General features: G+C 38.2%; 1 protein-coding gene across 2 annotated transcripts; it reads right to left on the reverse strand.

Annotated features, from left to right (window-relative positions):
• Window positions 1–8,605: 8,605 nt before the first annotated feature.
• Window positions 8,606–15,246, reverse strand: got1l1 (glutamic-oxaloacetic transaminase 1 like 1). Of its 2 annotated transcripts, XM_085293990.1 has the most exons (9): window positions 15,004–15,246; window positions 13,447–13,628; window positions 13,101–13,224; window positions 11,876–11,920; window positions 11,703–11,773; window positions 11,437–11,587; window positions 10,114–10,279; window positions 9,790–9,932; window positions 8,606–9,279 (listed from the first exon to the last, which is right to left on the reverse strand). In XM_085293990.1, exons 1-9 carry the CDS (start codon window positions 15,176–15,178, stop codon window positions 9,140–9,142), a joined length of 1,197 nt encoding a protein of 398 aa, XP_085150116.1. In that variant the 5' UTR covers window positions 15,179–15,246; the 3' UTR covers window positions 8,606–9,139. The 2 variants fall into 2 exon arrangements, with proteins under 2 accessions (XP_085150116.1, XP_085150115.1); XM_085293989.1 differs by having other exon boundaries at window positions 8,609–9,279; window positions 11,703–11,920; window positions 15,004–15,245.
• Window positions 15,247–15,265: the final 19 nt, after the last annotated feature.

The following is a 15,265-nucleotide window of genomic DNA, read 5'->3' on the forward strand; positions in this document are numbered from 1 at the left end:
GGGCCCAAAGTGTGCCAAGAAAGCAGCAGCCTGAACTGTTGTTGAAGTCATTAACTGGCAAAGTACCACTGCAGGAAAATAACAAGTTGTTTTTTGGCCTTTAAAACTAAATAGGGGGGACAGGGGATAGTTGTAACATTTTTGACATTTCTGTCTGTAAATTAGAGCTCTTTTAAGGTAGTGGATTCAAAATGTAATGCAAAGTATTTACATGTCGTCGCTATTAAATAGTGCAGCTATTTTCTCTGCAGCACAATTACCCATTGCATGGTATGGTCTCAAACACAAAGAGTGAAATGTTACAATTAACCCCACAGTCTGGGTTAGTTGTAACATATCCTGGGGTAAAATGTAACACAATGAAAGCTGTATATGTGTGTGTGTGTGTGTGTGTGTGTGTGTGTGTGTGTGTGTGTGTGTGTGTGTGTGTGTGTGTGAGTGACAGAATGCAGAAATCAAGGTTTTGAACATATTCCAACCCCCCAAAAAAAGACAAATTATGGAATTTTCTGCAACTGAATATTTCATTAATTTTGGTTGGTCTTCCTTGAGTTTGGCCTCATTGGCTCAGTGGGCATTATAACCTACAACTCTTGCACCAACCTTTGAACATAACAATGAAGCTGAAAAAATGTAGTTGTGCACCAGCATTGCAATTCCATTACTTTTTGTCATGGCTTACCTTGGTGTGGTTTGCAAAGTGCTTCAGAAAGATGAGGAAATCTGTTTCGTGCACCCATCCTGATTTATTTCCACTACCAGTACTTCCTACTGGTCCATCTCTGACACAGTGGTCTGCATAATGTATGTGTTGGAACACAAACAGTGGAGGAATTGTGTTGCCAATGGCATTAACCGCATATACAAATGCGACCAGTGAACCTCTCTCTGCTGATGTCGTTGCCCCAACTTGTTTAATATAAGTTAAAGTAATAGTGTGGTTAGTTGTAACATCTGCGTTATTGTTACAACTAACCCAGACTGTTGCTGTTACAACTGACCCAGACTCCTATCCATGAACTAGCCAACATTACAGCCAACGGCTAAAACATTAGCACTAAAGACCTACACAGAATATATCCCCAACATAATTTAAGTTTGATGAGTTTAACTGCAAAGCAGATAATGCTATTAGAAATTGAAATAAAGTAGAAATACCTACTTTTTGGCATACAAATTACTTTTTTTTCATGTTAAATTGTCTGTGTTTGACAAAATGTGCTAATTTTTCACATGTGATAGCAGAACTGAATTGGGCATGTACAGGATGAATCACATCATTTGAAACTTAGCCCTGATTGGAGAAATTGGAAGTGTTACAACTGACCCACGTTACAACTATCCCCGGTCTCTCCTACCTCTATAGGGCAGCCTTTTTTTTGGTTCGGGATAGGAAAATACTATAAGCTAAAGGAGAATATTGCAGCCATCTTTGCTATCGTTTAACAATAACGGAGACTTTCAGAGCTGTTCAGACTGAACACTGCTTTAGTTTGATCATGTCAGATTCTAACACTTGCCTGGATTTATTAAAAGGCTTTACTGTGTCTTTTCATTGAATCAATAATGAACAGATGCTGTTTAGTCAAGCGCTATAGAGTGCACCATCCCAGAAGATTGTTTCTTGTGAGAGAAGAACAACTTAACATGCATGAATTTCTTTTCTTTCTTTAATTTTTTTTCTGTCATATACTAAAACTTGCTGATGAGTGACAACCATGTGACCTTTTTTGCACTAGCAGGAATGAACAGCATTAGAATCTGTCACTGTGTTCTGAGCTTCATGGGGACTGTGTAATTTTTAGACTACTTGTCAACACGGCCACTGCCGGTGTGAAGAAATCAAAACTTCAGACCCTGAGCAATGAATAAGAAGAAGGTATGATGAGTCACTGTGGTGTTTCACCTACCTGCAGAATTATCAAATACTTCAACCTTCAAGTTCTTTGAAGGCTGAAGGACATTTGAAATGCAATTGCAGTTTGCATGCACTCATCATGGGCACGAATGTGATGGTAATTTGGGGCTTTTACGGATTTCTGTTCATTTTCCAGGTTGGAATGATTGTTCAGTAGACATCTTTAATGAATTTATTTTGGATTTTTACTTTTGACCCTGTGCGGGTCAAAAGTTTACATACAGGCTCAAATTTATACAGACATCCCCACTAACGTAGTTAAATGTCTTTTGGCAAGTTGCACCTCGCCCAGGCATTTTTGGAAGTCAACAAAATTCTAGTATAATTCTGGCTTGTTGGCAGAATTAATAGAGTCCATGTAAACTGGCTGGTTTCCTGGCACACACCTGGCTTTTAAGTATAGTCCACAAATCTTCAGTAGAGTCGAGGTTGGGGCTTTGGAGAGGCAATTCCAGACACTAAATTGTCTTAATGGGTTTTATAAACAGCTTCCCAGATCCTCGGTTTAAACAATTGCACTTAACTGCAGTTTATTCAGATTTGACATCATTTGGCCAAAGTTTGGAAAACACAAAACAAATTGTCACCCTGAAATAAGAAGAAATTGGTTAGGATGTTCAGGAACACCCGGGAACCACCAAGGCGCAAGCCAGCCACTAACCGGAAACTGCTGGAACACCGATGTCACTGTCCACAGTGAAGTGAGATAAAGCACGCACAAAAATAACGTTTCTGGAATAGCTCAACCCTTTTGAGAATTTGTAGACTATGCTTAAAGGCTTATATTAAACAATACAATTTCACAAATACCAGCTTGAAACTTAATTAATAATAAACTTTGAAAGAAAATGATAGCATCTGGCACCTGGCAGCTTTCATCTTAGATGAATCTAGTTCATAGGCAGTGGTTTTTGTCTGTGAATTAAGGTGATCTGACCTCAATGAGTTTCAGTTGTCTTATGCAAGCAGGCTGCATGATGAGTGTTTTTTACTGATAGACTCACTGATGCAGACACAATGAGGCTTTTACAGATCAGGTCACAACTAAACAGTAACACATGAGTCGGTGCTCAGTGATGATGTTTTTTAATTTACTGCAGCCCATTGAATGTTTTAGAGCGACACTGTTAAAATATTTCTGATAACATGCTAAAAACCTCCAGTTCACCTTTACAAATATCATCGTCTGACATTTCCTGATTTTAAAAAGCACCCAAATTAGATAATAATAAATATATAATGAACTGAAGAATACCAAAATTGAAAAGAAGCAAAAAGAGCAGGAAGGAAAACTAGAACAAGATGCATGACAAAACTAAACTTTAAAAAGCACAACAACAAAGTAGCAAACTACCGTACATGAAAGCAGAGACAGAGGAACACGAGCACAGAAGGCACAAGAAAATCAAGATGCTGAAAGCACTAAGAACACAACAAAACGAGCAAAACAACAGGACCATGACCAAAGTCCTCGGTTAAATTCTATAATTTGGACACTGGAGGTGTTAACAAATGCTTTTTCAGATAAACGATGAGGCTGTATTAGTAGTTACGCACTGATATGCATTAGTATGCACAGCAATTGAGTTTCAAACAACTCCTCTGCAAAATCAGGAGACTGATCTTTGTTTTTATCACCAACTTTTTTGACTCTTTGGAGTCACCTGTCTTTAAACAGGCCAAACCCCCATCGTTACCTTTAAAAAATGATGTCAACTAATGCCAAGATTTTAAATGCTCACAATCTGCAGTTCATGGCTGTATTCACAATTTTTACTGTCAGGGACAATCACACATTTCAGATAATTTCTGTGTGATTCATTCTCCACTTGAAATTATTATTATTACTGCTTGACAGTTTGACAGTAACTGTCAGGCATTTATGTTTCAATTGTGTTTTGCTCTGGTTTTGTTTGATTTTGTTCATATTTGTTCAGTGTTCATGGGTCATAACTGATCAGTGATCATCCATACGTACACATTCAAGTGGACCTGAAGACCAGGTCAGCTGAAATTATTTAACCTGGAGGTCATGAAAGACTCTCCTGGGTCTGCTCAGTGATGACTTAAAGTTACTACTAATACAAAAGTCCAAGACTTTTCTATTTGACATGATTATCTTCACTAGATAATGGCAATTTTCTCTATTTTATGTCTCACCCAGAGAAACCCACAAGGATAATAATCAGTGTAATGTGCCAGCTCAGTAATCAGGCTTATCCTGGTGCAACAATATTGTTTGATAATACATATCAGGCCCATAATGAGTTCCTTTTGTAATACAAATGAACTGCACGTGTCTATAAAACAAAGCACAAACAGTGTAAGAGGGATTTACAGATGAATTTTTATATATAAATCTCCACTGTGACTCTGAATTGGATAAGGAAAAGTCGATGGTTGGATGAATCTGCATTCATAAATCACTTTGCAAACCTTTCATAAAGGTTGTCTTTCTATAAAGAAGCACCAATTAATGTTTTTTACTCTCTTAGACAAAAGGCAGGGCTGTCCAGAACAAACAATTAATAAATCCTGAAGTTCCACCTGTTAAAAACCTGAGTGATTTCTATTAAAAATTAGATGGAAGGAAAAAATACCTTCTTCTGTTTACTCTGTGCAACTGTCAGATTTACAGTAATGCTCTTTATTCAGGATTGTCTGGATAACTGCAAGCATACTATAACGATGCCTGTAACCTATTACTAACAAAAACCTGAAACCCCTGATAGGAGTAAATATCTGCAACACTGTGTACATGCAAAAATGGTCAGATACAACTCAAAGAGGTCTAGATAGGATTTAATGGCTCAGACTCTGTGATGGTGGTGCATGTTGATTATCCTCGCTGTTCTCTCAGGGTCACCGATATGAAAAGAGCTAGCACACTGCCTCCATTAAATACCTTGTTGTAACCTGTTACTCAGAACTGAACAACACGCACAATAATGGCATATCTCACAAATGAAAATAGGGCCCCTGAGGATATAAAGTTAGTTGGATAAAAGCCATGTGTTTTCCTAAAAAAAGAGAAAAGAAAGAAAGAAAAAAAGACATGTTTTTCATAACCAAAGAAGAAAATACCACTCATTTCAGGTAGAGGACCCGAATGATCCAACATAAACACAGACACAATACAGAAAAATTCTCTTACCTGTAGCATTGAGAAAAGTAGTTGATATTTTACATTTCAATTTCACAAATGACAACAGCGCTTCTCAGAACACGATGTTAGTTGGATAAAAGCTCCTCATTTGTCTAATCTTATCTTTCTTGTTAGCAGTCGGATATCAATTCAGTTCTTAATCGCGCAGTCGTGTCCTGAGAGCAGTGGCCAAACAACCTTCAAGGTTGTTTGTGGTGCACAATGGTACATCAGAACCTATTGAGTGAAGTGCAGATGCTTGTCACAGCAGTCAGGGTTGTTCAGCCTTGGTGAATAATAAAGGCAGCTGAAATCTGCTGAGTCTACAGCATGTTTATCAGCACAATTCAGAGTATTTTGTCTGAATGATGTTCACAGTAGCTGCAGTGAATTCACGAAGCAGGAGTGCTTTCAGTAAATATGAAAGGTTAACCGTTAATCCACAAGCTCTCAATTAAGCCCTGCTGAGTGACTGGTGATCATATTATAGAACATAGTGTTGTTACTTACAGCATAAATTAAGCCACAGTAAAACATTGTACCATGTATGTTATAAAAACTAGAGTTTATAGATAAGTTAAAAGACCTTAAAAGAGATCTTAATTGTCCTTTATTTAAAAAAAAGTAACCAAAAATGTATGTTTGGGTGAAAAAAAGTGCTACAACAATTCAACTGTAAGTCACATATGATACCAAAATGATGGTCTTACAGCATAAGAATTACTTAATTGATTAGAATTATAGAGGCACTTTAATGTTATGGGGAAAACACTTCTGTGCTAACACAATAATAATTTCATTTTTAAGGATATGATAACATAATGAATGCCCATCTTGAAAAATTAGGTCTAAGGATGTGACATTATGACAGTTCGGGGATTTAGTGGGATATAGACTCGCACCACTACACATGCTTGAAGTTCATAAATAGATAAATATTCATAATTACCATTATGTTTAGTACCACTGTTGATACTGACAACTATAATGTAGCGAATGTTGCCAGACCATCTAGAATTTATTGTCTAGGGACTAAGTCTACATTGGAATTTGGGATCCTGGACAGATAAAAGTACAATCTCCAGTTATTTGTAAATAAAAAATGCCCTGGGGGAGAAGAAAAAAGGAAGAAGGAGAAAACAAAGTTGGTAAAACAGGGAGGGGGGTGTCAGGAAAGTTTCAAGCTGACTTAATTATTCACAAGGGGTCAAGCCTGCAGGTTGTTGTATGTTGCTGCGTGTTTGATTTGGCAGATTTACTTTATATCAGATGATCTTCCTGACACAGACCTGAAGGGAATTATGTGTCACCCAAGGCTTCAACTGGAGATCTTTCACTTTATGATTTTTGATTTTTAAACCCTAGCTCCAGCTCCCATGTTGCAGTATGATAAATATTTGTAAAATATCCTACCTTTTTATGCAGATGATACGCAGTAATATTTTCCTCTGATGATCAAAACCCCTGTTCACAAATTAATAAGCAGCATTGATTGACTGCTGGATATCTAGAAGCCTTTTAGAACTGGACAGAGACAAGGACATAGTCCAAAAAGTCTGCAAAAGTAAATTTGTTCATACTTACTATTCCTTCATCTGAAAACAGTGGATAAGGCAGGAAACCTGGCATTTTGTTTGACAAATTAATAAAGTCAACAAGAAAAGTAATCCTGTCCTTAGACAGCACAGCTTCTCATCTGCAATGAATATATGTATCCATCCTTCACATTATTGCCATCTTGTGGCCATGCTGTCGCTGAAAGCTGTGCTTGTTTCAATCTCACAGAAAACTGCAGCTATTTTGAGGGCGTGGCCATGTGCTGTTAACTAGTGGTGTGGGATACTGCATATTTTGGTATCGATCCGATACCAAGTAAATACGAGTCAGTGTCGCTGATACCGATACTTTTCAATAAACAAGCTGGATGCGTCATTGAACTGCTAAATCTCAATTAATTTTCATGACCTTAAGTGTTTTTGTGATGTTTCCTTTTTCAATATTAGCATTATTATTACTATGGCTGGCAGCGGGAGAGCTGCAGCCGTTGAATGTGGTGTTACAGCAACTGTGTGACTATTGTAAGAATAAATGATGCTGCGATGCATGAAAATGCCATCGGGTCTGCCGTGGTGGTTTACAGTTATCAATTTTTTATTTATTTATTTTTTAGAAAAATCTTTTTAAAAAAACCCCAGTAAACTAATTAAAACAAACAAGTACTGTTGAGAAACCATAATACAAAAGTTATAATTAAAATTCTCAACAGCAAAAACAACTGGTGAAAATATAATTGATATGTAAACAACTTAACAACCCCCAAAGTGTCTAAATCACGTCAGGTGACGGCATAACATCTAAACACGGGGGGGGGAGTGTGCCTAAACTGCAGGTATATGAATGTAAACTAATGGGAGATCAGCATGTGAGGCAAGCTGCTGCCAGTCTGCTTTGACTGCTCTGGGATCAGTTACAATCTACGCTTCATACAGAAACACAGCTAGCATTAGCAAGTAAAACATCTTCAGTGATTCAGCATCGTTAGCTCTTGCTAACCACCTTGGCCAACAACAACTAACAATTTCTTTAGTACATTAGCACGGAAACCATGATGGGGAGAACAGCTCGGATCCTTTTCGGTCTAATAAAACTGATTAAAACAGTACATCTGTAATTTGCTCAGTGTCTATAATCCAATTAGACCTCTCAGGTCATCAGATGCACATCTTTTAACTATCCCAGAATTAGATCTCAGTGTGCTGAGGATGCTTAAAGTTGCAGTGTTCCTGTTCTTTGGAACGAGCTGTCTGCTGATCTGAGGTCAATGACAACCGTCTCACAGGTCTGTGTGTCAGCATTGATTTGTATTTCTCTGTAACATTTTATTATTATTGCCTTTACGTCATTGTAGACCTACGCAGGTTTTTAAGTGTACATGTAAAAACCTTTTAAACGTACATAAATAAAAGTGACACTGACATTGACGCTACACTATGGAGCCACTACTAAACAAAAAAAAAAAACATAATGATGACAAAAATGATCACCAGATTTTGTGTGATCTATTCTGTGGATTCACCCATTCAAGCACAGAAACATACAAAACCTGCTCAAACTAACGATACCTACACTGTATAATGGGGTTGTGTAAATTTTACCTCTTGGCCACATGTGATATGTACGCCTCAAATGGTGATGATGAGTTTCTGAGTGACTTAATTTATCAAAGAGTGCATTTTATCAAAAGTAAATCGATATATTTCATATTACCTGACTTATGATAATTGTAAAACTATGTTGGTTCTGTGCACCAGTGTATTCACATTTACCTTTGTCATGCAACTGTTAAGTAAGTAAGTAAGTAAGTAAGGCAATATTAGCCAAATTGTATGAGCTTGAGCTCCTAATATGTGTGAGAACAATTTTTTAAAGCCAAAAATCACAAATTATGATGGGGCACCATTAGGGTCCAAGGTTAGCAGTACATTGACTTTGAGGGTTAACAAAAATTTTATTTATCAATAACATTAGGTAAACACTTCATATCCAGACACTTTCATAATCATGTTCAGTTGAGAAGGCTATAAATCTAATATTTTTTCATTAAAGATGAACTGCTGCCAGCTGTCAGCTAGTAATTATGATTGAACTAAAGGCAAAAAGCTACCCTAGAAGTCCAAAACACACAAAGTCTGTCTAGCAGCTCTCGGTGACTAACTCTTTTTTATTTGTTTATGAATCTATTTTTTACTGAGGTGTAGAAACAATTTCTGCAAACATCTTCCATAAAAAGGAAAAAAAGTAATTTGTTTTCTACACTACCTTCTGTTCACATTCCGTATATGTAAAGTGAGAATATATAAATATACACCTCAATCAACTCTTAATGTAAACAGACTGAACAGGAAAATCACTCCACAGCTTCCAGCAGATCTCCTGATATGGCTGACCCAACATCCCTTTTTTAAGTAACATCATAATTACACTTAACTTAAAAAGGAACATTTTAATGAAACACTTGAAAGGTCCAAACTCATTGTGAAGCCCACAGAATTTGGATGCTGATAAAAGCTGCGTGGTCAGAGTGAAGAGGTCAGAGCCAAATGGATGGACTCGGCTATATAGTCCAGGTTGCGGCAGTTGATTGCGCTCACGTTTAGACATCCGCCGGGAAGCAGGTACACCCGTCTCCTGTTTGACAGAAATTCTACTTGCTCACCTAAAAAGGCCAAAAAACAGTCACAAAAAAGCAAAATCATGAAAGCTCATCAGTGTATCAACCTATGTTATTGTCATGTGAAGAAAAGCTCTGTTTAAAACATGAATGCTACATAAAATATATCTTCAGCAGTTAAGTTTTCAAGTTATATTTTTTGAACCAAACTAAAATCACAAACAGCAATTCAATGTAGACTGATCAGGGTTATGGCCTTCGTATAAGCCATATGTGTGCATAATGTGTGCGATTGAATAAGTGCATCAGACACTGATAAACTTTATGAATACATTAAAAAATTGTGTTGCAAATGCCAATTAGCTGTTTCAAAGGATCTTCCAGAGAATCGCGGCAAAGCAAGAGCTGAGAAAACTAATTATGAACATCAGACAGCATTTATGTTGTCCTTGTTCGAGGCTGATGCAGTGAATCATTTGTCCTTCTAGATTGTGAGAAACATAATTCTAAAAAAAAATTGAGAGGAGGGCTGAAACAGTGCTTTTCAGTTTTTACCATTTAACCCTGTGCAGCAAAAGAGTCCACCTTGTTGAGTCAGATGGTCCCAGCGACCAGGAGTTCCCAAAAGCCTCAGCTTCTCTCTTAAAATGGCTCTGATCAGCATACACCTTTCAACAATGTGCTTAACCTCTCCCTGCCTGGGGAACACAGTGAGAAAAATATATATATAATTCAATATCTGCACTATGAAAAATGAGGGTGGAAAGGGGCGTGTATGCATAACATCAAGAGACATACAACACATGTACTGATAAAACAGCAACAGCTAATGTCCGGGCCAAATTCTTCAAATGCCAGATCATTTGCAGCATGTCTCACCACTCAACAAGATGGGCTGAGTTACTGAGCACTGTGGTGACAACATGTGCTCCTCCTACGGATGGCCTGGCCCACAGTGATCTCACTATTTTGTCAGCCTGAGACCGCACGGGCAGCAGGACGGAGTTCTGCTTTAAGACGCACAGGAGGTGTCCAACAGCTTCACCTGGTGAAGGAAACAATATGAGCTCAACGTGAAGAAATCTACAGAATGTCCCAGCAGCAGTGAAGTAACGTTATGCTCTGCTGAAAAGAAATGCTTTGCATCAGTATACACCGCAAGCCTGTCAGGTTTTTCCATTTTTTCTGGTAAATATTCACTGGGTCACAAATGAAAGATTGCAAAGATGCTTTTGGATGCACATGAAGCAGGTTTAGTTGCCACTTTTTTGATTCTTTCTAACTTGTGTTTAAAAGATGAGCGCAGAAAAACAGCACATTTCATTTTCGACATTTCATCCCAGAGCCAATTACGAAGATCAGAGGAGCCCTTTCTAAAAACATGAACTCCCCTGGAAACATGATTTGCAAAAGACTCTAATGAGGACATATGCATTTTTATTTTTCACAGGTACTTTCAGCTGCTCCCTTATTTCCCAAGGGGTCGCCGCAGCAGATGGATCTGCAAGTTTGATTTAGCACAGATTTGAAACCGGATGCAACCCTCCCATTTATCTGAGCGTGGGACCGGCACAAGGAGTACACTACCTTGTGACCCCCTGCGGCTGTTTTGTTTTTCTCCTCCCTCCTTCACATGTAAGCAAATGTGTTAACCTCTGCATTTTTATGTTTTAGTCAAATTATATTAAAACCAGAAATAAAGTTTAATGTTGCAAACAAGCGCCAACTCTCTCCAAGTGTGAAGGCTGCAAGTCCAACAACAGCAATTTTTTCCCTTTTTTGTTTCTTATTTATTTATATTCTTACTCACTTCTTCAACTCACACAACACGGAGAGGGTGCTCTTCTGACAGGTTAGGTGAAGAAAAAGTCAGGGAATGCAGCAACAATCCACAGTCCCTGGAGCACACTGGATAAATTTGATCTCATGCACTCAGCATAGTAAAGCTTGGCCTTTAAATATTTTTCCTCTCTATGGCTACTGAAGTCTGCCTTTTTCTGATGACGATTATGGTTCAAAGATAAGTAAAGAGGTGCTCTTGTCAATTACCTTGAGTCGGTTCATTCAGAAAAGAAAGAGTTCAAACTGACTTGTATCAGCTCCAGGCAGCGCAGTTGTTTTCTCACCGCAGAGTGCAGTGTTCGTTTGTGCAATAAGCACATTTTGATAGGTGTGGCCCCTTCAGTGCACATACGTTCTCACCATATAGTCCAAAGCAATGGGAAAATGACTGAGCGCAGAGAAGCTCCATTCCCAGCGATGCACAGTGCTGCACAGGCCAAGCATCACGCTCCATGTCTCCACAGCAGAGTGCCTGTGTAGGCAGCAAGAGGAAGGGGAAAAGTCTACGGCTCTGTTGAAAAACAGTGCCAGGAGAGCAAATTAAATTAAGTATGAGTGAAAAGCTGCTTGTCTGATAAAAATAATTTCAGCTTCTGTCGGAGAGCATAAATGCACAAGTTAGTTACCGTAATGAGCCGTGTAATCACAGCCCATTGACTCTGAGAGAGGTCTGCTCCGGTCGGGTAGTGGGCAGACGCTGACAGAACAACAACACTGTGCTCAGGAGCACTCTCCAAATCCTCCAGAAGCCTCTCCAAACAAATGCCCCGCTGCTTGTCATCCCAGTAATAATACTCACGGATCTCTTGGATCCCTGCTGCCTGGAAGATACCAGCCAATGAGTCTGCAGGGAGGATCAAGACAAAACATTATACTGGCTTATTAGATATAAAAGCAGTACCAACCCCTAAAGATCAATGACACTTTTGTCCGCAGCATGTACACTCACAAGAAAAGTATGTGAACCAGGATTTATGAATTAATTACTCAAAAAATGTGGTCTGATCTTCATCTAAGTAATAACTAGTGACCGATGGAGCCTAACTTAATCAGTGTAATACAAGGCAAGCAGTTTCATATCTTTATTAAACACAATGAGTAATCACTCACAGCTCAGACTGAAAAAAGTAAGGCTCGGTTCAGTAACTCGTGGACTCACTTATGGCAGCAAAAGTCGGGGGATTGCTGTAGAGGAATTTGGAACCAATTATCCTTACAAAAAGGTTTCAGGCCATGACACAGCCATTAAGTTGAATGAATTTTATGTCCTTTATTTATGCATCTGCTTTCAATCATTCTCCTGTAAAATTTGACCAGTTTCCATTAAAGCTTACATTTTCAATTCTACTTCTGTGACAAAATTACACGGAAAATAATCAAATAACTTAAAAGTCAGCATTTTGGGAAGAAGTGTTTTATGAGTCTATGCTTAACGGCTGGGATGAGGTTTTGGTGTTGGAGTGTTCCTCCAAAGACAGCATATTTTGGCTCATCTGTCCATTGAACATTGTCGCAAGTGTTGTGGATCATCTTAGATGACTGTGGTTTTATGTTACCACCATTATTATTCACTATTTTTCTTATTTTTCACAATTAAATAAAGATATAAGTCACAGAGCTCCATGCGGGCATTTTTCTATGACAGATATTTATCTAATGATGTGGAATCCTTGACATTTTGTCTCCTTTATGTATTCATTTTCAAAATCTTGTGTTGCTATGGAAACAGCGCTGATTGTTTACAAGACATACTCTTTTGTAATTATTGGTGTGTGTGTGTGTGTGTATATATATATATATATAAAATAAAATAAAAAATAAAGTAAAAATAAAAAATAAATAAAAAAATAAAATATAAAATAAAGCCCTACACCCCGGCCCAGAGGAAGATACATAAGATTTGTTTTGAACTGTGTATTATGCAAGGCAACTTTAGAAGAGTCCAAAAATACAATTATGTAACTGGAAATGGGCATAATTGTTCCACTTTAAATGTTGTTCAGTAGAAGCGGTTTTTTATTTACCATCACAGGGGGAAGAGAGGTAAACCGGGCCACACCAGTCAGCACTGAGATCGTACCAGCACCTCAAGAGTTCAGCTCCAAGACGAACAGCAGCAGTAAAACCAGGAGTTTGGACACCTAACACCTGCAGCGAAAGCCAGGAAATACCAGCAGCAGAGTTTTTTGATATAAATGATGTTTGCTTGCTGATCTTCTATTGATTTATTCTGCAGTTACTTATAGTAACTGCAAATAACGTCTTTCCGAGTAATGACGGTGCTGACTGACTGCATGATCAGTCCTAGTTTTTGTTTTGTGCAAAACGAGGTTCAAATGAGTTGAGCTGTCTGTGTGTAGCTGACATTACCTGGTTCTCCACTATAGCCCTAGAATGCTTCCCAAGGGCAACTTCTGTGGCTTTCCTGGTGAATTCTCTCAGTCCAAGAGAAGAGGGATACTCAGGATGAAGAGTGGGATCAGTGCTCAACTGCTGCTTTATTTTTCCAACCAGACGCAATTCAAAGGGTTTTCCCTCCTCGCTGTAATACTCTGCAAAAACATGTATTGCAAAGAACAGAATATATTTAATCTGACACAAAAATACAACGCACCCTCAGAGCCGAAAAACTGAAATTAAAATCCCTTTAATAATTGTGTTGCCTTCTAACAAGTGGCAACAAAGAGTTAAAATGTTTAAACAAGTGCAGTAGTATCTTAAGGTACAGATCATTTACTTGCAACATGCTCACGTAATTGTGGCCTTAGCAGCTATTGCACTGTATGCGTCAGCAAAGGCTGAGAAAATGAGGTACAAAGCGAGGCAAGAACTGAGTTTCTAGCAGCTATTTCAAGAAGGCTCACGCAGAGCTTCAGCTGCTCTCTATTAGGCTCAAAGTAGCTGATTAAAGTGGGAGCAAATGCAACCTCCAGGCTTTAAAAAGCCCCTTCAAACACCCACTGGTACAATCTCATGAATGCTTCCTGTTTTTAGCATTGACACAAAATATAAATGTTAAAGGCCATGACTGGCAATTAATGATTTTACTGAAAATCTTAATGTACTGCTCACCGGGCTTTCTATAAAGATATGAGTATACAGTGTCTGATGCACTGAATATCTTCTTCGGTGTATCTTATTACATTGAATAAGATACTGACTGGTGACCGGCGAACCAGTCCTCTGCTCAGATTAGAATCTGAGGAGGCTACACGGTGTATATAGCAGTATTTTTCTTTCTGCTCACATATTGCCTGCCATAATGCGGCTCACGTATTTCCAGCTACATTGCAGAACTGTGGAGGCACATTACATTATATGTGCAATAAAGCAAGCCTGTAACAAAAAACAAAACAAAAACAACAAAAATAATAATAATAAAAGCACCTATATTAGCATATGTTGTCTGTGTTAAATTATAACAGATGTACTTCACTAAATTCACATTTAAAAATCAAACTGCACTTTGTGGATAAAAGTTATATATCTAAGTTTATTTATTTAAAAAGTAAGTATAAGTAAGTAAATATGTCATACAATGTCTGCATCTTTGATCTTCACATCTGTCGATAGCTGTTGTCTATATTAATGTAAGTTTGCTAAGTTTGGATCTGACTCATGAGATCATCAGTGCATTTGAGTAAAGTGTATGTTTGTAGTTAATGTAGTTACCACTAGAATAGTGGTTTAAAAAAACCTGCGGTATTTTTTTTAGGGGGGGGGGAGGAGAGATTACTAACTACATAGAGATGACATAAGCATTTTTTAAAATTACATTAAAATTAAATTTGAAGTTGCACAACATTGTTTCTGTTTGAGTTATATTATCTATCTATCTATCTATCTATCTATCTATCTATCTATCTATCTATCTATCTATCTATCTATCTATCTATCTATCTATCTATATAACGTGATAAGACTCACCTCTGCCTGCCAGATCAACTTTCCTGGCCTGGGTATCTCTGGCGAAGGCGGATAACAACCTTGTTTCGGGACTCACTGGTGCGTTGAGCGTATTGGTAAACAGTGGGCATTGACCTCCTGGGTCTCCATTTTGGCTGACCCCTTTTTCATCAGGGCTGCTGCCGGGTCGGCTCATCTCGGAGGCGGTCAGACAACTCAGACCGGCGGGAGCTGCGAACCTTTTGTTTGGGCACTGTTGCCAAGCTACAGCACATATTTGGAT

This window comes from Mchenga conophoros, linkage group LG12 (genome assembly GCF_057382185.1).
Source record: "Mchenga conophoros isolate Kocher_MC1m ecotype Shallow Benthic linkage group LG12, M_conophoros_male_GT1.1, whole genome shotgun sequence".
NCBI classification, from domain to species: domain Eukaryota; kingdom Metazoa; phylum Chordata; class Actinopteri; order Cichliformes; family Cichlidae; genus Mchenga; species Mchenga conophoros.

Bases quoted from the DNA above. Each gene is read 5' to 3' on its own strand.
- got1l1 (XM_085293989.1), bottom strand. From the start codon at position 15,178: ATGAGCCGACCCGGCAGCAGCCCTGATGAAAAAGGGGTCAGCCAAAAT. The intron at 11,588-11,702 runs GTAACTAACTTG...GTTTTTCAACAG, and splicing joins TGATTACACGGCTCATTACG to AGCCGTAGACTTTTCCCCTT. The intron at 9,933-10,113 runs GTGAGACATGCT...TGTGTTCCCCAG, and splicing joins TCAGCCCATCTTGTTGAGTG to GCAGGGAGAGGTTAAGCACA.